General features: G+C 53.4%; 8 protein-coding genes across 8 annotated transcripts; 3 read left to right on the forward strand and 5 right to left on the reverse strand.

Moving 5' to 3' along the window:
• Nucleotides 1-1,098: 1,098 nt before the first annotated feature.
• N7510_008560 (uncharacterized protein) lies at nt 1,099-1,398 on the reverse strand (the record flags this gene model as incomplete). Its single annotated transcript, XM_056980485.1, has 1 exon — nt 1,099-1,398. The coding sequence occupies one exon, from the start codon at nt 1,396-1,398 to the stop codon at nt 1,099-1,101; it is 300 nt and encodes a 99-aa protein (XP_056830694.1).
• A 412-nt stretch (nt 1,399-1,810) lies between these two features.
• Nucleotides 1,811-4,663, forward strand: N7510_008561 (putative C6 transcription factor; the record flags this gene model as incomplete). The annotated part of the gene is made up of 1 exon (XM_056980486.1): nt 1,811-4,663. The coding sequence occupies one exon, from the start codon at nt 1,811-1,813 to the stop codon at nt 4,661-4,663; it is 2,853 nt and encodes a 950-aa protein (XP_056830695.1).
• Nucleotides 4,664-10,547: 5,884 nt separating this feature from the next.
• Nucleotides 10,548-11,900, forward strand: N7510_008562 (lactonase family protein; the record flags this gene model as incomplete). The annotated part of the gene is made up of 2 exons (XM_056980487.1): nt 10,548-10,936; nt 11,045-11,900. 2 exons carry the CDS (start codon nt 10,548-10,550, stop codon nt 11,898-11,900), a joined length of 1,245 nt encoding a protein of 414 aa, XP_056830696.1.
• A 1,144-nt stretch (nt 11,901-13,044) lies between these two features.
• rfeD (uncharacterized protein) lies at nt 13,045-14,186 on the reverse strand (the record flags this gene model as incomplete). The annotated part of the gene is made up of 4 exons (XM_056980488.1): nt 13,045-13,491; nt 13,553-13,701; nt 13,815-13,935; nt 14,073-14,186. The coding sequence occupies 4 exons, from the start codon at nt 14,184-14,186 to the stop codon at nt 13,045-13,047; spliced, it is 831 nt and encodes a 276-aa protein (XP_056830697.1).
• A 589-nt stretch (nt 14,187-14,775) lies between these two features.
• N7510_008564 (uncharacterized protein) lies at nt 14,776-15,090 on the reverse strand (the record flags this gene model as incomplete). Its single annotated transcript, XM_056980489.1, has 2 exons — nt 14,776-15,006; nt 15,061-15,090. 2 exons carry the CDS (start codon nt 15,088-15,090, stop codon nt 14,776-14,778), a joined length of 261 nt encoding a protein of 86 aa, XP_056830698.1.
• A 133-nt stretch (nt 15,091-15,223) lies between these two features.
• On the reverse strand, nt 15,224-15,463 carry N7510_008565 (uncharacterized protein; the record flags this gene model as incomplete). The annotated part of the gene is made up of 1 exon (XM_056980490.1): nt 15,224-15,463. The coding sequence occupies one exon, from the start codon at nt 15,461-15,463 to the stop codon at nt 15,224-15,226; it is 240 nt and encodes a 79-aa protein (XP_056830699.1).
• Nucleotides 15,464-15,605: 142 nt separating this feature from the next.
• On the reverse strand, nt 15,606-16,640 carry N7510_008566 (type 1 glutamine amidotransferase; the record flags this gene model as incomplete). The annotated part of the gene is made up of 1 exon (XM_056980491.1): nt 15,606-16,640. The coding sequence occupies one exon, from the start codon at nt 16,638-16,640 to the stop codon at nt 15,606-15,608; it is 1,035 nt and encodes a 344-aa protein (XP_056830700.1).
• A 1,466-nt stretch (nt 16,641-18,106) lies between these two features.
• Nucleotides 18,107-19,413, forward strand: N7510_008567 (TauD/TfdA family dioxygenase; the record flags this gene model as incomplete). Its single annotated transcript, XM_056980492.1, has 3 exons — nt 18,107-18,403; nt 18,459-18,724; nt 18,789-19,413. 3 exons carry the CDS (start codon nt 18,107-18,109, stop codon nt 19,411-19,413), a joined length of 1,188 nt encoding a protein of 395 aa, XP_056830701.1.
• Nucleotides 19,414-19,973: the final 560 nt, after the last annotated feature.

The raw sequence follows: 19,973 nt of genomic DNA on the forward strand, positions 1-19,973 counted from the left end.
CCCATACGGGAGGTCCGGAATGTCGAATTCGCGACACGTCCACTTCTGGATTGAATCGCCTGTGGATGGCTTCAGAACCAGACGGCCTTGATGCACACAACACCGATTCGGGAATCCGGATCGCGGCACGGCAGCCGAGTGGTGATTGATGAGATCGGGTAATGAGAGGCGCACAGGGGATCGGGCAGAAAGGGGGAAGGAGGAAGAGAAAGGTCCGTGAGGAGGGGCGGCGATGTGTTCCTTTCAGATCCAGGTCTCGGACTCCTTTCGCCCAGGCCCGACTTTATTTAATATTAATTCTCCTGCTCCCAAAGGAGGGAGGGTTAAAGCCAAGGCCCGCAGATGACGCCGTCGCACTGGGGGGTGGTACGGACTGGGAAAGGAAAGTCTGCTACGGTTTCCCTTTTAAGCTTCTCCACATGGCACACTCGGCGTGGATGTCCTTTTTTTGCGCCGGATATCCACCGGCGACGACTCCCCTGTCCGTCTGACACGAGGCAAAGAAATTGCCGTCAGATCGGGGGCGCATCAATCCCATCAGCCGCGCAGTATGCCCCTGCAATAGTTTCTGGATTTCGTACATTAAATGCCAGACTATAATGCTGCATGTGTCTTGGACTTGCCCTGTCGGACCTGCGCTCTGACCAGCCACGGTACGGAATCGGGCGATTTACCTAACGAAAAGCGAATGCGGGGTTGGCCGTCGGTTCGCCTGTCTCGGAGCCCAATCAGGGCCAGAGTCGGACGGGGCCGAACGCCCAGACGGAGTGCTGGGGGGAGGGAAAAACTCGGTGTGCGACTTTCCCGGGTGCATGTGCTGCTGGCGGTCCAGAATCGTGAGACGATGGCTGGCTGGGCTGCATGGTTCGTTCGCGAACCCAGGCCAGATCACGATGATGGGCCGGACGATCGAGAAGGTGCACTATGCTTTAGGACGGAGTATACGGTTAGGACAGTGTATACTGATTTCTATTCCCCCGCGGGGAGCCCCGGGGGGCGCATTCAGGGACTGGCGATTGGACCGATGGGCTGGTGGAATACCCGAGGCGCGCCCTCGCCCCCATGTGCACCGGTGGACAGGTCGTCCTGCTTGCCTATTCAGGCGTTCCCGAGACGATGAGAGATCGGGAGGGAGCCGACTGACGGACGGGCCAGACTGGAACAGTCGTGTTGCGTGTCGCTGACACCCATGTAGGGAGAGACGAGTGTAGGGAAACTGTTACAGACATACCTCCCATAGGTGACATCCTGAGTAGTCTCGGCACCCGGAACCCCCGTCGCTCCCCACGCCCTCCGCACTTTCGACCCTCTCCAGCGGCTCTTGTGCTCGGCCTGCTCGGCGTCTGGCCACACTCCGTTCCCTCCCGACTCTCGATCGCTCTGTCTCGTCGCTCGCATTCCCGGTCCGGTGCCCCGTCTGGTCTTATTCTGTCGTTCCCCCACACTTTTCGCTCTCTCCCTTTTTCCCTGAATTTGTTCTTTCTTCTTTCCCCAGACTCTCTCCCCTCTACTCTCTTTCACTCTCTCCCCTCCCCCTTCCTCCCCATCCATGCGATTCATCTTCCCGGTACGTTTCTTCCTCTCTCTCTCTTTTTGATCTTGTCAGTTCCATTTTGCCCATCCAATGCTGACCGGCTCGGTTTTTAGACCCGAGCACCACCTTAACCCTCCCCTTCCTTCGCTGAACCCCGGCGACATTCATGCGGTACCTGGGCTTTGCAGCGCGCTCCCAGCGAACGATCCGAACCTTCGCACTGAACTAGTACAGACCCGCGTCAGCCTACACATTACACACACCCCCACACCCACGATGCGGTCCAGCATCGCCTGCGCCCGCTGCCGGCGCAGCAAGATTAAATGCGTCAATGCCGGCATCGACACCACCTGTCGCGCGTGCGAGTCCTCCGGCCGAGAGTGTGTTTACCCGACCCCGGCCATCGGTGTGAGCGGCGCCGCCAAACGAGACCTGGCGGCATTAGCAGACGGCGAGGACCGAAATGGCGAGTGGGATGGGCCGAAGCGACAGCGCTCGCGCAAGACGATCGGCATGTCGGGCGCCTCGGCGGGCTCCAAGGCCGGCCTGGATGCGCTGGACTCGTCCATTCTCACGACCAAGGTCTGGGAAGCCGTCTTTGATCTCTTCCAGTCTCATTTCGCTACACTCCTCCCTTTCCTTCACCCTGCGACCTTCCTCGGCCAGATCCGCCAATTGTCTGCGCCAGCTTCCCTGCCCTCGGTCCCGGTGGTCGATGGGCAAGATCCCTCGCGAACCGTAGGATCCAAGTCAGATCCTTCGGCTTCGTTGATCCCGTTGGGAGTGCTGGCGCTCACCGCGCGCTTTCACCCGCCGCTGGTCTCTTTCCACTCGCCAGCGTCACCTGGTCATCCCTCCAATCCTCTTGCCGCATCCGAGTATTATGCGACGGCATTGCGCAGCCGGCTGGCCGGCGTGGATGGCGCAAGTCTTGCCATCCCCGATCTCGCGCGCGTGCAGGCTCTCTTGATGCTGGCGCTACACGAATGGGGCATGTGCCGCGGCAAGAGCGCCTGGGTTTACGTGGGAATGGCCATCCGGGTGGCGCAGGCCATGGGTCTGCCGTTCGAATTGGAAAACGAACTTCCACCGCGTGATGCGCTGCGCTCCTCGCCAGCCCTCAAAGTCGATATCGACCACTTTGGTATCCCGCGACGCGTCGAGCCCAAAGAGCAAACATCTGACGATATCATCGCGCTGGAGACCAAGCGCCGCACCTTCTGGGCTTGTTTCCTGCTTGACCGATGCCTCAGCAGCGGCAAGTACCGTCCACGCATGATCGAAGTCAAGGAACTTGGCATTCAACTCCCCAGCGACAACGCATTTGCCTTTGGCGAGCGTGTACGAACCGCACGGCTCAATGAGCCGACCGTGCGCCGGCCCCAGAGCTTTGGAGCTCAGGGTGTTCAGATTCCCAGCATCCGACAAAGTTTGGGATTTGGCGATGAGAAACTCCCCGCTGCGAACGGTACGCCTGATGGCAAGGCATGGTCACCCATTTCGCGTCGCAAGGATTCGAGCGAGGACGAGGTTGACCGGTGGGAGGTCGGCGCTGAAGAGTCGGTGCTCAGTCGAGTGATCCGGATCATTCGCATTTGGGGTAGCATCACCAAGTGGTCATGTGCTGGTGGCCGCCGGACCGAACAATACCCGCCCTGGCATCCCGAGTCCCGTTTTGCATCGATTCGCATGCAATTGAATGAGTTCCAGGATGGCCTCTCCCGCAACCTGCAGTATTCGCTGCGGAATACTGACACGCACATCATGTACAAGACCACCCTGGCCTCGTACACGGTCATGCATGTTGTCTACTTTCTGTGTGTGGTTGTCCTCCATCGTGCCTACGTCCCGTTCCTGCCCCTCCGCTGCAACGAACCAGTCGGCCCATTGGATGAGCCCCTGCTCCCGAATGACAAGATGAGCGGTCCACCTGAGGACTTCTGGCGCGACAGCGCGCGCGAGCTCTTCAAGGCGGCGCGCCAGATGATCGACCTTGTAACCACCTGCCAAAGCCGCGGCGCACTTGTCGACACTCCCCTTGTTGGTTTTGCTATTTACAACGCTGCGTTCATCGGTGTTTATGGCACTCATTTCCCTCACCTGGATCCGGACGGCCTCATGGGAGCCAAGCCGCCCCCAACGAGCCATGATAGCCATCAGCCCGGGGCCGCGCAGGTTCGCAAATCTCTGGATATCCTGCGAGAGATGCGCCCGCGCCTGAAGATGGCCACGGGCTGGTTCCGCACCCTGAACCGCCTTAACAGCTACTTCTCGAAGGCGAAGCGTGATTTCCGTCGACACTCTCGCAATCGCGGTGACAGCATGTCCGATGCGTCCGATCACCCTGTCACCAACGGGTTCCGACAAAGCGGTGGCGGACCAGAAGAATTCAAACTGCTCGAAAAGCTCTTCCTTGATTTTGGAACTATGGAAGATCAGCTGCAAGATTCTGGATTCGATGAGGATGGCACTGCGGCGTTCGCGGCCGGGGAGTCGATGCCGGATCGGGCCAACAATCTCAGTGATGCTGGCAGCAATGCTGTCAAGAGCGAAACGGGTGACGCTGGAGATCAGCTGGACGGTGCTGGTGGACGTCGCGAGTCCTGGGTGCCAATCAACAGCCCCGGGATGCCTCCTCCGGGCCATGAGGGAGATCGTCGCCCGAGCCTGCCGCTCCCGAATAGTCGTCCTATGCCATCTCAATCCCCTTACTCCCTTCCATCGTTACAGCAGCACCATCCCGATGGGCCTCTGTATACCTCGTCTCCCAGCTTACCCTCGCTGTCCGCAACGAGTAACCGCCTACAACCCATCAACTCGTGGCTCCCTTCGCGCCCACAGGCGCCGCCGCCACCATACTCCCAGGCGCTGCCACCCATCAACGCCGCCACCTCGCACAGCGGGCCTCTCCTCCCACCACCAGGCTCTGTAGGCCAGCTCGCTCCCTCACCCCCTTTGACATCCATGGAGGGCCCCGACACAAGTGCATGGTCAATCAGCCTCGGCGGAGACGATATCCTCGCCTTCCTAGATGCAGGTGACTGGACACAGTTGTCCTCAAATCTACCCTCGGAAGTCGGCATCCCCTCTGGCTGGCTGAGCATGGTGTGGACCGAGTTCGGCCGCTGAAAGCCTCGAGCTGGGCCGGTCGGAGTGGAGCGTTGCACGTTCCCTCCCTCCTGTGTATCATTATTCTCATCACCTTTTTTTGTTACACCTCGTCCGCTACGTTCTTACGTACTGTACGACTATATATGGCCGCCGGCGACCACAAAAAAAGTGTGATTTTTGGTTGGGTTGAGGACTGCCAGCGGATCGATCTGGGACCGGACTGGCCTCGCTAGTTGACGGACCATGGTACCAGCATCATTGCATTGCATGCCTCTCTCCCTCTCATTGTGTTGCTGTTTTGTTTGCTCGTTTATGCTTATCTGCCATCTGGCGCATTGGTCTTTGTCTTTGTGGTGGAGTGTGTATCTTGTCTTCTCCAGCGAGCGATTATGGGAATGGGCGGCATGGAATATTTTTTTTCTTTTGGGCCAGTGATTATTGTTTTATTATTTTTGTTTCTGTTCCTGTTTGTTGTTCGGGCGATGCTTTTACGACCGGCCATGGCATTACACTGACTGGCTGCCAATTACCTGTTTTCCCTTCCTTGTTATCAACCTATCAACCTAGGAAGCCATTTTTGACAATATTGATTCCTGCGTTTGGATATCTTCATCCTTCCAGCCTTCTTTCCAAAATAGGATCCCGAGTACTATGATCATTGCATAAAGCTCATAGCCGACTACTTTTGACAAGGGTATCGAGAGTTGGTCTCCTTGTCATTCATTTCTCTACGGAGACATCTTTGGCGTGAGGGGAAATGACTATCGCGTCGCATCGTGCTCGCGCGGAATACCGTGGTAGACCCCCATCTAGTAGTGACGATCGGTAGGATCATCTGAGATCCAAAAGTGATTTCCCCCGGTTATAGCGTTGCTGCGCCGGCTCCCGTTCGCATGTAAGATCTCCTACTTATTCCGGCTAATTCGGCGGATTATCTGTTGGAATTAATCGGTAAATCCCGCCCACATAGCACGTTTGTGACCACCCGCTTAGCGCCCTCAATCGCCTCGAGGTGACGATCGTCTCTAAACTGTGCTTGCCACCAGCCAATGTGGAGTCAGCCCAGGTTCTTAAAGAAAATTATTATTTTCTTTGTTAGTTACATGACTATATTACTTACTGCTACTTTGTCTGTAAACGTATTACCCGAGGTAGCTAGCAAGATGTCAGGCGACTAACTGCTCAGCCGCAGTACAGACAGTGCGTATGCACAGCAGCTAAAATGGCTGTGTAAAACAACACAAATGAAAAGGTGTCTCTGTACCCGGGTGGTTGAGGCTGATCTGGTGGCTATGTGCTGATCTTGGTGGGTTGAAGGGATGAGGCTCTCTGTGTAAGAGGGTGGACATGCAGCCTACTTCTGTCACAGGAGAACCAACACGGCGATAAAAGAAGGGCTGATTGTGAGGGTTCTGGGGTAGCTTTATAGCTTTCTTTTCGCTTAATACATGAACTGAGAAGAGTACTTGATAATCTTATCTATAAGACTGTCGGATCTATCTCGCATCGGAATGCGCGCGTAAATTGATATCTGGGCATCTATGCACTTCGCAACTTTCACATATTCTGCACATATTGACTCCCCATAATTTCATTGCCTCAAGATGTTACTTGGACTTACTGAGACCTCGCCTTGGACCATCCAATTTATTTGATGCACGGGGCATATGCAGCAAGTCTCGGCAATGGGGACATCAGGAGATGTAAAATGCCACGGCTATATAAAAGCCAAATTAACATTTAATTCAGAATTTGAAGAGAGTCTGGACATGCACATACTTCCTGCAGTGGTAGTTGGCTCGGATCTTGTAAAGATGACAGTTCTGGCTTCATCCGATACAGGACAGCTGAGTTGATGTTCTGAACGGAGGAGACAGTCGCCGACCCCTCTGGGCTGTAGCATGTGTCCTGTACCTGGTCAGAGAAAGCAAAGAACGTTTGATCCACTAGCTCTGGAAAAGCATCGCCGGGCAAGGGAGCAGGCTGCATCTCAACCGGTGGAAATTTGGCGTCATGTACTGCAACATTCTCAGTGGCATAAATTTGATCGTTGATCTCCTCAGCAGTGGCGATGGCCGGCGCATCTGTTTCATTGCTCCTGTTTGTGGTATTCCCGCGATGCAAGGTAGGTAGCAAAGACGCTGATTCAGACCATGTTTCGGAATTGGTTTGGCTTGATTGCACACAAGAAGATGCTTCCGCCGACTGGCTATCTAGAGATTCATGCTGGCTGTAATTGATGTGAGACTCGTACGTGAGATGAGGATGAGAGGCTGACGAGACCACTCACTTCACATGTCGTACCAAGGTATGGGGGTCTTCAGAAACGACCATGCATCCGGTATAGGTACAGTGGTAAAGCTTCTTGGCACAATGGCGCACCTCATGTCGCCTTTTATGTTCCGCTCTGGTAAAGACCTACATATAGCACGGGTCAGAACGTTGGTTCAATGTGCAAGTGCTAAGAACTTTCCTTATCGCAATCCGGGTATTTACATGGATGAATTCGCTTCCCCTTCTTTGCTCTGCTGATGCGTCGAGTTCTGGGTGTATAACTGACAGAGAGGATATTCCCTTTCGAATCTTTCCCGGCACACTCCTCCTTGCAGACTATTCTTGTCATGGTAGCGTGCTGGAGCTACTGGGTGGAGGCAGAGTCTTGATAGAATATTGTGGAAGAATAAGATACGAAAGATTGGAGGATTGGCAAAGGTGGCGCGTCACAAAATGGGCTGAGTTTCGAAGCTTGAAAACAGGCTCAAGTGCTTGGTCCCACCCTTTCTTATAGAGGCGCCTAAAACATTGCATTATATTATTAAGGGTCTAGTCCTGATCGCCTTGTTGGTAAACCTTGGTCAGATGTTGGCTGCTGTGAAATCGGCTGCGCCTTCGACACCCTATGATCCCATTTGTACTGGGATAGTTGCCCCGTGCCGCGTCTTAGCCCTTTAGGTCAAAAAGAAATCGATATATATTACAAACCGGATGGGACCATTCCACTTTTGGGACAAGTATCTGGTATAACACCCCGTACAGTGAAAGGTAGATCCACTTACATCCAGGGTTTTCAGCTAATCATATAGAAGCAGTAGGGAGAGAATACGTCCAAACTCCGCAAGCACCACACAGATGGCTTGCAGGGATAGTGAAATACCCTAACAGAATATACCCTATTAGACATTACGCAGGTAGCCAACTTACAGATCGATCAGCTGCCCACGATGACAATCGATGGCAACAGCAGTACGCTCAACAAATTGCACGGTTAAAGACTTGTAAATGATCTGTAGACAGCACAAAGCCTTTGCCACATGGAGAGTAAGGGCTCTTACCCACTTCGTATTGGGATGAGGGGGGGTTGAGTGGAAATTGACTGCGCCGTATCACACCTCCTTTAGTAACTAAAGTATTGTCCTTTAGGTAATTGATTGACGGTGATCACGAACAACTTGACGTCAACACACGTTCGTCTTCCTAAAGGGGGGATGGCTGTGCCTATCCTAGCCCGATGTCCAAGCCGAATGAATCGCGATGGTCTCTACTCGATGGCATTTTAAGACTGTGGCTCTTCTCCATTAATCATCCTCATGGTCGCTTTTGACCTAAATATGTTAGAGACAGATCTTCCGACTGACAGTGATTGGTGTCTTTGCGGGCAGAATGAATCAAGCGCCTTCTTACTCAGATAGGTACATGTAACATGTAACTACATGTACTCATGTGGTATTCTTCTTAGTGAAATACGTCGCGTAGAGAGCTTGTTTTCAAGTGAGGAGTAACTGCGCCGCATTTTATGCATAGCCAATGAGGTACAAATTACTTGTACTAAGAACGCGGGAAGGTTGAGGCTTGCAGATTCAGCCCCACACCCTACTCCTGGTAGGATTCGAGACCCTGCGTCTTCTGTTTAGTTATTTTCCCCTCGAATCACCCTAGGCTTAATTCCCAGGCGCTCATGCTTAGACCGCCAACACTGTGTGCGGCTTAATTGTTCCTATCACAGGTTGCAACAGCCGGAAAGATCCGACCTGAAAGCAAATAATGAATATCTTTCCAGCACCGAGATACGTGAGATTGCCGTTCTGCTTGATCGGTATTGACAATCGTATGTCTTCCTCTTGGCTATTTCGGGCTGGCATTACCTAGCCAAACATTCTCGAGCTCATACTCCGGTTCACGGGAGGCTGAGCGCTTTGCCGCCGGGCTTTTTAGCCAAAGTTTACTTCTTTGCTGACCCTGTACCCTGCAGGTCTTAACTGGATCCAGACCCTGGAAGGAAGATTCGATATAGCGCCAAGTTGGGTGGGTAAATCTGCCTCGCAGATCAGTTTCATCTTCCTAGGCGGCTTGATTTGACAGTATCAGTGCCTACAATGCATTTCTGGTCTCAACATAGTTATAACCATTCCTCCGACAGGATCATCTCTTTGAAAGTTTCTGGATTAGGCGTCTATGTGTTCGTCTATTATCGTACAAGGAGCATGAATGATGAACGCGGACGATCTCGTGTTGAAGAGCGACCCTGCGTCTAATATGGAGACATGACGGTATCGAACCGAAACACCTAGACACTGACAAGGTGATCGCTTTAAGTAATATCTGGTAACCGATCGGCGGGTTAACCCCTCCCGGCTCCCCCCGGGCGCTTTCAGTTGGCGCAGTCAATCAGCATAGGTCCAGGGGGACTTCTGTCAACTCAGGCTCCACCACCGCTATGGTCGCGATGCCCGACCAATATGCAAAGGCAAGAAGCCAATCGTTAATTCTTGTACCAGTACATGCTACGTGCCAGCAGGCCCTTGTGTGTATAGCATTTTCAAACCCGAACTCATTCAGAAACACCTGGTGCCAGCCGTTTTGAGCAATGTGGCACTGCTGCCAGTGTATGATCAATGAGACGAAGGCGCTTGGAAAACCGAGTGCTACTTCGGACGCTGCTGATCAGGTGTTTCTGTTTTCGGTCGACTGGGGAAGACTACATGTTAGACTGTTCATGGAACTGGAATAACTAAACTGTGAGAGATTCGTTTTCAAAACGCCTTTGGCCAGCAGTCAAGCGCGAAATCTTCCAAGTCTTGTCCGAGGGTGTTAGCGACCCAGCCGGTATTGACTTACTCTGGGAACACATGTTTAAGAACGGGCCACTGCCATGTCAGCTAATGAACTAAGTCAGGCTGGGCACCATTGCCTTCATCGAAAACAATCACATACAGGATCGTGAGCTAGATAGCGCAGCAACGGTTGAATGGCTCCTCAAAAGGTATATCCAAGCAATGTAGCTAGCTGTATATCCTTAACCGAGCTGCCGGCTGCGGAGCTATTGCTCGCTTAGAGAGCTGTATTAGATAGTCCTAACATTGCGGCCCACTTTTTGGTCGGCTACATCCTGCCTAACATTTATGGATTTGCCTTTCCCAAGCTGTTGCTTAAATGAATCTCACATGACACCGCGAGCCCTATCCGACGGGAGCAATGCCCTTCTCTCCGACTTGACTATTTTGTCTAAACTACTCTATCCTTCTTTCGCAAGTACTAAGTAATTAATCACTCTGTAACAGCCCAACTCAACAACAAACAAACCCCTTGACTCCCAACCCCTCCCAGTCACTCCACTTCCTCTCCACAATAATGCGGCGCGAGCGTTGATCCATTCCGCACATCCATAAGCACGGACCGAGTTGCATTGCAAGCCAAGCAAGCATGGAGACTCGAGATGGCTGATCTGTATGTAATTATTGACCGCGTTGACCATCCCACTCGCGCCCATGCATATCATTAATTCCATCCTGCCCCCTCTGCACGAGTAAACCGCATACCTTTCCTACCCGACTTCTGTCTTATTCTCGTCTCTATCTCTATCTATACCCATCGGCACCACTGCTATCGTTGAATCGCCAGCCCAATGCATCTCCCCAGCCACTTGCTGTGGACTCTCACCGCAGCAACAATAACAACAACCGCACTCGCCGCCCCATCCCACCTTTGGGCAACACACTACAACGGCAATGTCTACACACTAACCCTCTCCGGCGATTCCTTCTCCATCACCGACACCCGCAAGACCTGCGGCGACTTGCCAAGCTGGCTAACCTTCGACTCCCACACGCGCACGCTGTACTGCTCCGACGAGAGCGGCACGTCCGACCCCTCGACGCATGGCTCCCTCACGGCGTACCACGCAGCTCCTGATGGGGTTCTGCATGAGCTTGCTACAACGAAGACGATTGGGGGTGGCGTGAATAGTGTTATTTATGAAGGGGATAGCAGGAAGTTTATTGCTCTTGCGCATTAGTATGCTTCTCTCTTTTCTTTTTCTCTCTCTAGGACACACACTCTTTTGCTCTTGTCTGAGATGTATGCATTATTCGTTGAAGACTGTCCACAACTAACTCCAACCAGCGAAGGCTCCGCCGTATCAACCTTCGCCCTCCCCCTTCACGCCAACGCACTCGCAGAGCAAGCCTTCCACTTCCACATGACACATCCGGGCGCAGTAGCCCAACAAGACGCGCCGCACCCACACGAAGTGTTCCTGGACCCAACAGGAACATTCCTGATCAGCCCAGATCTAGGCATGGACGTGCTGCACGTGTACGCGATCGACAGCGCGACGGGCCGGTTAAGCAGCTGCCCAAGCGTGAAGGTAGCATTTGGCAGCGGGCCTCGCCACGGCGTCTTCTGGACTGACGGCACGGGCAAGGAGCCCTGGTGGGCATCTGCGGGAGACGGCGAGGCGCAGAGACACACGTGGGCGCCTGTTGGGAAGACGATGATGTATCTTGTCAATGAGATTGGAGGCACGATGATGGTGTTTGATGTTGCGTATTCGCGGTCTGGGTGTATCAGCTTTTACGAGAAACAGACGCTTGTGCCGTACACGGATGGCAAGATGCCGGAAGGCGCAACGCCGGCTGAGATCCGGCAGATCGGGAATGCGTTTTATGTTTCTGTTCGGAGTGATGGCGGGTTCCCTGGGAAGAATGACTCGATCGTCACGCTGGACCGCTCGCCGCGCAGTGGACTGGTATCACTGCGCAACACCACGCCGGCGCACGGCAAGGTACCGCGTACGTTTGCGATCAACCGCGCGGGTGATCTGGTGGCTATTGGGAACCAGGCATCCGCGACGGTAGCGATTGTGCGAAGGGATCGGGAGTCTGGGAACCTGGGTGAGCAGGTTGCCATCCTACAAGTTGGTGAGCCTGGGAAGGTGGGTACTACGGAGGGACTGAGCAGTGTGATCTGGGATGAGTAGGTAGATAATATTGAGAAATCAAGAACTCGGATTGTGTGGGCCATGCTCTCACTTCTATAAAAACAGCACGATGGAAGGAAATCCCAGTTGCAAGTGTACTTCGCGTCATAATGGGGAAGCATTCAAGGAGATCCGGAATCAGCACGTAACTCATAACATAACCCAAGAAAACAAACAGATAGACAAAAAACCCCCCAAAATGCTGCCACAAGGATAGATAAGAAATATATAAGAACCCTCCAACGAAAAAAGACCGGCTTGTTTCGTGTGTTTTGGACTGTCGGAGACCTGCACCGAGAAATAAATGCATGGGTAGATTCCCTGTCGCAGCCTTGTTGATACCGTTGATCATGCCATATCGTCGAGATCGATGGATCAGAAAAGAAAGAAAATGAACGAATTTTTCTCAAACGTAAGTCGTAACATCCGTAAAGGCGTAGTCAGTCTTGAATCGGAATTATTTGAAGTCCAGTTGAAAGGCTTTCCATTTGCCTCCGACCGTTCGACATCGCGGACACCCACGTGCACTTGGGTAGCTGGTCGGACCCTGTGGTAACATGCTGTTCACGCCATTTCCCGGACTTCGGAACGAAGCAGGCGGACTCGAAATGAACATGTTGACGCAGTCTCGACAGACGCCGCAGATACACTCCGTACATGCATAACACTCATTCAATGCCCAGGGGCGCTTGCAATTTGCACAGAAAATTTGGATTTCCCGATTGTGGTAAGATACTGGAGTCGGGTTTGAGAACCGATGGTGCTGTCGCTGGTTGACGGGGGAATTAAATTCAGCACCGGACTTGAATCCGAATTCGACGATGGTGCGAGCCCAGACGCGAAATTCTTGCCGGACGCTGTAGACATGGAGTCGAGTGACGATTCAATGGACGGGAATGGTTCCATGTCGCTATCACGGCCCCTCTCGAAAGGGGGCGGTGTCAATGATTTGTGAAGGGGTGAGGCGGCGTAAGAATGGGGAGGGAATGGTGGCCGATGTGAGCCAAGAGGCGGTAACCCAGCTGTCGGCTGGAAAGCGGGGGGAGCGAGGACCGGTTCTTCGGCGCCGATGTCACGTTGGCAAACAGTGGAGCGATCGTGGGTGACCGGCCAGCCTAGGGGAGTCAGGTTTTAACGCTATGGATTACAGGGGAATTGTGGACACAAAGCTCACCTCCGAATGTCGCTCATCATCTACTTCGGTAGCCGAGGTCGCTGCTTCAATGAGGTCCTCCCAGCGCTTGCCCTGCGCCCAGGCAGCTGTTTGCGGCTCTGCGGAGAGTGCCTTGCGATCGCCCAAGCTCGGTCGCCGGCCAAAATCCTTCGATCGCGGCCGCTCATGCTTTGGTTTCCGCGCCGACTGCGAGATGGACGACTTGCGTGGGCGGGAAACCTTGTCTTTCCGCTGGATGGGAGGCAGAGTGGATGAGCGACCGGGTGGGGAGTGATTTAAGATAGATGGCAGAAGCTCCCGCGGGCGAGATGAAGAAAATGGCGCCAGAGATTCCTGTTTGAAATGGTCGCGCAGAGAGGGTAATTCAATCGACGAGCGCATGCCCGGTCGGGTCACGTCGGTATCGGAATGAGTATCCTGGAAAATTTCCACAGGTTAATGGACACGCAGCCTGTGCAGAGAAAACAAATACACCAACCATATCGGTATCCCAGTCCGAAGCGAGCCGATGGTGGTGCAGCTCTGCCAGAGCAACAGCCGCCGTAGCTGCGGATTGGTGGGGTTCGTCCAGAGCTCGAGGAGTGGCCGGGGAGCTCGCGTCCCGAACGTAGATGTCCCGCTCCACTTCTGTGGGTAGCCATCAGTATCCCGGATCCGATTTTCCGAAAACAAAGATTCAAAAGCACACTAACCATTTCGGCGTCGGGGTTGGGGTTGATCTGGGGGGGAGAGGTGCGCACGTTGTTCGGGAGGGGTGGTGACCATTAGCAGGAAGCTCTCTTCGGTAGCCGGGAGCTTCGGGATGTAATGATTCGGGTGCGCACGTCGAATGTGCTCTTGCATGGATCGATAGCGCTTTTCCTGGAGGGGAGCCGAGTCAGTTTCTGCGTGGGTTTGGTCTTTCTCCCGTTGTGCTAGGAGTTTGCTCGCCATGCGCCGTTGTAGGTGGGGGCTTGGGTGTCGCCCGGAAAGAGGGGGAGGAGGGGAAGGCAACTTACTCCTAGACATCGCTTGCGACAATTGGAGCCGTCGTTGTTCTTCAAGGGACACACCACCTCATTATTGGCGTCGGTGACCGAGAAGGAGCCGGTCAGGGAGCTTCGGGGAGGCATGGTGTATAGAAGCCGGTCGGATCCTGGGGGGCGGGGAGAGGGGAAAGGGAGTGCTAGAAAAGAGAGAGGGAGGGAGAGGGGGAAGACCAAAGCTGGAGAGTCTGGATTAGAGCAAAGCACGATGAAATCCAGAAAAGCCCATGCTCCGGAGGTGGGGGTGGGAAAGGGAAGATCCAAGCCGGGGGGGGTTGAGAGGATGTGAGAAGGAAGAAGAGAGGGCCATGAAGAACGACAAGTACTCGGCGCCGTGGACGATGTACGATGCGGGTATTACGCGGTAATTTTACAAGCTTAGCTGCCGGCTGGAGCTGAGCTCGAGTCCTAGTGCTTATACTCCGTCCACCTACGTATGAATTCGGTTCGGGCAAAATATCGTAGAGAATTTTCTCGAGACATTTCTTTTCCAAAAACCTTCCGTCTGAAGGACACAGGAGTGAGTTGGATCGCGGATAAGGTATGGTCCGATAAAATACCCTCAACTAAACTCTGGAGACAATTCAGAGGGTGGAACTACTAGGTCAGCGGAGGGAATTATTTATTATAGAATCTATAGAGAAAGCGCTACACGTATCTTCCAGAAGCATTCTGTTTAGCCGACACTCCCAGCTGTGTAGGGCAGGCGACCACCTGCCAAACGATAGGCGCTATCAGCGGCCCCTCCAAAGCTCTCCGCAGCTCCGACCGAAGCTTTAGGGTCGAAGGAGGGGAGCTCCGGTGGCGAACGCCACGATACGGTACAGTACCATTTGATCCGTTGGGGAAAGATGAACCTTTGGAATGTACCCAAGGAGTGAGGCTGAGATGCCTCCGAAGTGAAATGCTATCCATAGAGCTATCCGTCGCTTCAAAATGGCCCGGAGTCCAAACGGCGCACGCCGGAGGCCGAGATATCCGTGACGTCCATGAGTGAGAGTCCGTCCAGCTCAATGTAACGCCCGCAGCAGTCTGTAATACGTGGTCATGACAAGGCATGAAGAGCAGCAGCAAAGTAATCTGATTGGTCCTAGTGGAGACTCGGGTTTCCATTGTCAGCGTTTTCATTGGTGTAGCGGCTGGGCGGCAACGGCGCTTTGCCGGATGAGGAGCGTCGTGCAGCGCGAGAAAAAAGTCTGCCTGAGAGACAGTGTGTCGGTAGTAGTAGTAATAGTAGTAGCAGTAGTTGCAGTAATAGTAGTAGTCGTGGTAATATTTATGTATGTTTGTATGTATGTACACGAAGTGGTTTTACGGATAGACATGAAGTAGGTAGACTTGCATACCGGCGTCGTCACGGCCATGCAAGGTTGGTGTTCAGCTCTCTTCCACGGGGGAGAGAGGTTCGGATTGGCACCCTGGGTAATGGGTCAGGAACCTTTGGTAACCTCAGCCAGGTTCAACCGGGTGTTGGGTCAGGATGATCGATCTAGGATGTATATCTTCTCAACCCACCACATGCTCTTCCAGCGGAGGTGTGATCAGACCACTAGTCTCAACATGCTGCCCTACTTCACCCTTGGAAACAAGATCCTCGCCCGCAAAGAACAGTAGCACCGCCTCAGCCGCAGCCTTAGAGTCGTCATCATCATCCTTGTCAGGGACAAAGGCACGGGAAATCCGCTCCAGGTAAGAAGCCACCAACTCCACCGGCCAGTTAGCCCGCAGACCAAATTCCCGACACAGCTCGCTGTTGACAAAAGTATCAAACTCGAAATGGCCCTGGTACGTAAGGACACGGCCGGGGCAGTACAGACCCTGAATCGGGCACTGGGCACTGCTGCCGATGTTCATCCAAGACGTCGGCAGGGACACCACGGAGTTCGTTCCTCCTGCGGCGGCTAGCGCCTCGGGCGTAGGCACCACTTGGTCGCCGTGGACAAGCTGGATGCGGAATGGGGACTGGGACGACACCCGCGCGAGAGGTGGGAAGTGCGCCGTGAAAGACGGGTGGAGAGTGATCGGTTCGATGCCCACTTCGTATCCCGTCTGCGCGTGCTCCACGTGGAACGCAGAGGATGGAGTCGTAACTTTGGCTGAGAGTAACGCCTGAGCGATGATCTGGTGGCCGAAACAAGATCCGAAGATCTTGACGTGCGGGAAATCCGTATGCACCGTCCGAATGAAAGATTCCAGGGCATGAATCCAGGGCTGGTCTTCGTACGCCGATGCCGCCGAGCCGGTGATCAAGATCCCATCGATCAGTCCTAAGGGTCCGCCCGCATGACGTTCATTGAAGGATCGTGGACTGGCGCGCAGAGACTCGAGAGGTGGCAGCGATTTTCCCACGGCGTCAAAGGCCGTGATATGCACGGCAAGCGGTCCTTTTTGGAGCTGGCTGGCTGGATTCCGGTTCAGACGCTCGGCAGCAGCCTGGAGAAGATCGCGGAACTGAGAACTGTAGAGTCCACGTGCTCTGTAGACGGACAGACATGGGATATCGGCGTCTAGGACGGCCACATGGATCTTGTGTGGTGCCATATGCTTTTTGGGATGCCGCAATAATCGAAATGAGTGGTGATTAAGAACGAGCGAGAAAGAGAAGTCTTTGCAAAAAGAGAGTATGTAAAAAGAGATGCTGAACGCTACAGGTTGAGTCTTTGATGGCAGAAAAGAAACTGCATGTTTGATGCCAATGGTAGGGCGTAGGGCCGGATCCAGATGCCCGATAAGGGTTTTGGTTAATAATGCGATGGAGTTTGCGCCTCCCAAATCAGGCAACTGAATCCTTGTCTGCGTGAAGCGGTTTACTCATTCCATAAAACTGCTGAAGTGAGTGTAAAGAAGATGTCGAAGTTTTCATTATAAAGGCAATAAATTTTCTGCGATTAGTGCGCGTCCTCTGTTACCTCTTGACTAGGATACGATTCGAGAGAATGCTGGAGAAAGTGACTAGATGAGGCGCCCTGCCCCCAACCCTATTAGAATTGAGGTGAAGTAGTTAGTAGTGCATCAGACGTTTGTTGTTAAATGAATGTTCAGCTGGGTTAAGGTGGTTGTTAGAAAAGGCGAGAGAAGAGCCGATCCCGTGGCCAGTCAACGCTAACAACCCTGCGAAGATTATAGACCAACAATTGACTGACCAGCAACCCGGCCGAGACACCTGCTTCTAAATAATTGACACCATATTGAATTACCTCACTCACATGAACAGATCTGCCTGGAATATTGCTCTTTTAGGCTAAAATGGGTCTCCTCGTGGTGGTTACTTGATGCAGGACCGGCAGGCCTAGAAGACCCATGCATCCTCGTTAAGATCCTGGAGAGATGGAGATGTGGAACTGTCGGCCGAGTGAAGAACTAGTTGCACAGATGATGGAACGAGCATAAGGATGGCACTGTCATGGCAGTGCAACTCCACTACCGAATTGCAACTACCGATCTACAAATAGCCGTTGGTATACCCAGTCCTCTACCCAAGTATAATCAACATGTTCTTCCCTCGATCGCATCGTGCATACAATGGCATCATCCTGTACCCCAGAGAAAGATAATTAAAGATCTTTCAGTGACGCACGACTGTTTCCATGGGAAAAAAAAAGGTGCCAAGTCGCGGTCGGCCCAAAATCACAACATCAACCCCCGCAAATTGCGCCATCCTGGCCACGACCCCCCAATCAGCCAGCTCCAGGCAGTCAGAGCTTCACAATTAGCGATTGCCCGAGCCACGGCTTTGTTTCCGCCCCTCTATGCCCCTCACTGAAATTCGGCTCGTCGCCAACGACTGTTGTCGCCTATAGGATTGCGAATCACGGCCCTCGCACGCCATTTAGTCCACTCGTTTCCTCACTCTGCATATCAGACACTAGGACCTTTTTTTTGTGTCGCAATGGCGATCTTGGCTTCCTAACAACATAAATAGAGCCCTGTAACCCAGCTTTGGGGATAGTGTTCAATCAGGCAAAAAGTCTTTTCTATCTTCTTCTTATCGACCACCTATACACACCATGGCCCCCGCACTCACTGATTCCGCGGCTCCCGCATCCCACCGGCTCGATGCGCCGCTGGAACTCTTCCCCGATGGTCTGAAGACCACCGGCCAGCACCCCCCGCTATACGACCACATCCACCCCTTTGACCACTTCCCGCGCCAGATCACCGGCCCTACCGTCTGGAAAGCCGAGGACTACCGCGATCACCCGGAGAAGTGGACGCATGTCTTCACACCATCGCAGATTGAGGAACTCAGCGCGACGTCGGATGCTTTCCTTGCATCCAAGACCCCGCTGACTGGCATTTCCAAGGTGAGCTTATACCCTAGGTAACGTTGTTCTCACAGACAGTATTAACTAGAAGCAGAGCAACTTCCCTCTCCCCACTCTCGCGCCGTTCCTGAAGACACTGCGCAAAGACCTGATTGACGGCAAGGGCTTTATCCTCTTCAAGGGCTTCCCCGTCGAGAAATGGGGCAACCACAAGTGTGCTGTTGCATACATGGGTCTGGGCACGTACCTGGGCTACTTCGTCAGCCAGAACAGCCGCGGCCACGTTCTGGGTCATGTCAAGGATCTCGGCGAGGACGCGGAGCAGATTGACAAAGTGCGAATCTACCGGACCAATGCTCGGTATGTTGATTGTCTTTCACGTTCATAAAACAGAGTAACAAGCTAACGGAAAGAAAATGTGCAGCCAATTCTTCCACGCCGACGACTCCGACATTGTCGGTCTCCTCTGTATCGCCAAGGCCCTCGAGGGCGGAGAGTCTGACCTCGTTTCCTCGCATCACGTCTACAACACCCTCGCCGTTGAGCGGCCCGATGTCCTGAAGACCTTGACCGAGCCGATCTGGTACTTTGACCGCAAGGGCGAGACCAGCAAGGGCGAGGACGAGTACATTCGCACGAGCGTGGTGTACCTAGAGCGCGGCGAGAACGGCCGCGTGTACACGAAATGGGATCCCTACTACGTGCGCTCCTTGAACCGCTTCTCTGACGCGGGTATCATCCCGCCCATGTCCGACGCGCAGCAGGAAGCTTTGAAGGTGCTGGAGGAGACCTGCGTCCGCCTCTCGCTACACATGGTCCTGGACGTCGGCGATATCCAGTTCCTTGCCAACTCGCATATTTTCCACGCGCGCACTGCCTATACGGACCACGCGCCTCCTACGCCCCGCCGCCACTTGATGCGCCTGTGGCTTGCGACTCCGGAGCATGAAGGTGGCTGGAAGCTGCCTTTCTGGGATAGCAATGAGAAGAAGCGCGGTGGTATCCAGGTTGATGACCAGCCCCCTGTGGCGCCGCTAGATGCGGAGTAAAAGTGTGTTTTCTGGTGAAGTAATGAGTTTATGTGTAGATAGATATCCATGATTGTTTAGTTGTTAATGTCTTCTTTTGTTCTGCTCCTATATCAATGTTCTAGATCGAGTCTCAAGCAACGTAGCCTTGGATTTGTCTGAGACATGACCACAAGGAGAAAGAACGTGGTACGTAGCTATTTATGACCGGCACAAGCAGCCGAGGTGACGTTTTTCACGATTGGTCAGGTTGAATGCCGGGGGTCCGCCTCGCCCTGACAAGGACCCGCTTCCAGAAGTCTAGCGACGCTTACATTTGCCGAGCTGCGCGTTCGGCGTTATGATCTGAATTATATCATTCATTGAAGTACATACTTTCCTTATCGAAGATGAATACAGGCGAAGCGCCGTGAACAGAGCTACGAGCAATACAGCTACAAAAGAGCTGGTTGAGAGACCACTACGCATTAGTGATCTAGAATACGTCTATTAGCGATTGCAACCCGCCAGGTAAGATCGCGTTGTGGAGTGACGCCTTTTACTAGGTGTATCATTATTTCGGTAGCCAATGTATCTGTCTT

Source organism: Penicillium lagena, assembly GCF_028827675.1.
Source record: "Penicillium lagena strain IBT 129212 chromosome Unknown utg000006l_segment0_segment0, whole genome shotgun sequence".
Lineage (NCBI taxonomy): Eukaryota > Fungi > Ascomycota > Eurotiomycetes > Eurotiales > Aspergillaceae > Penicillium > Penicillium lagena.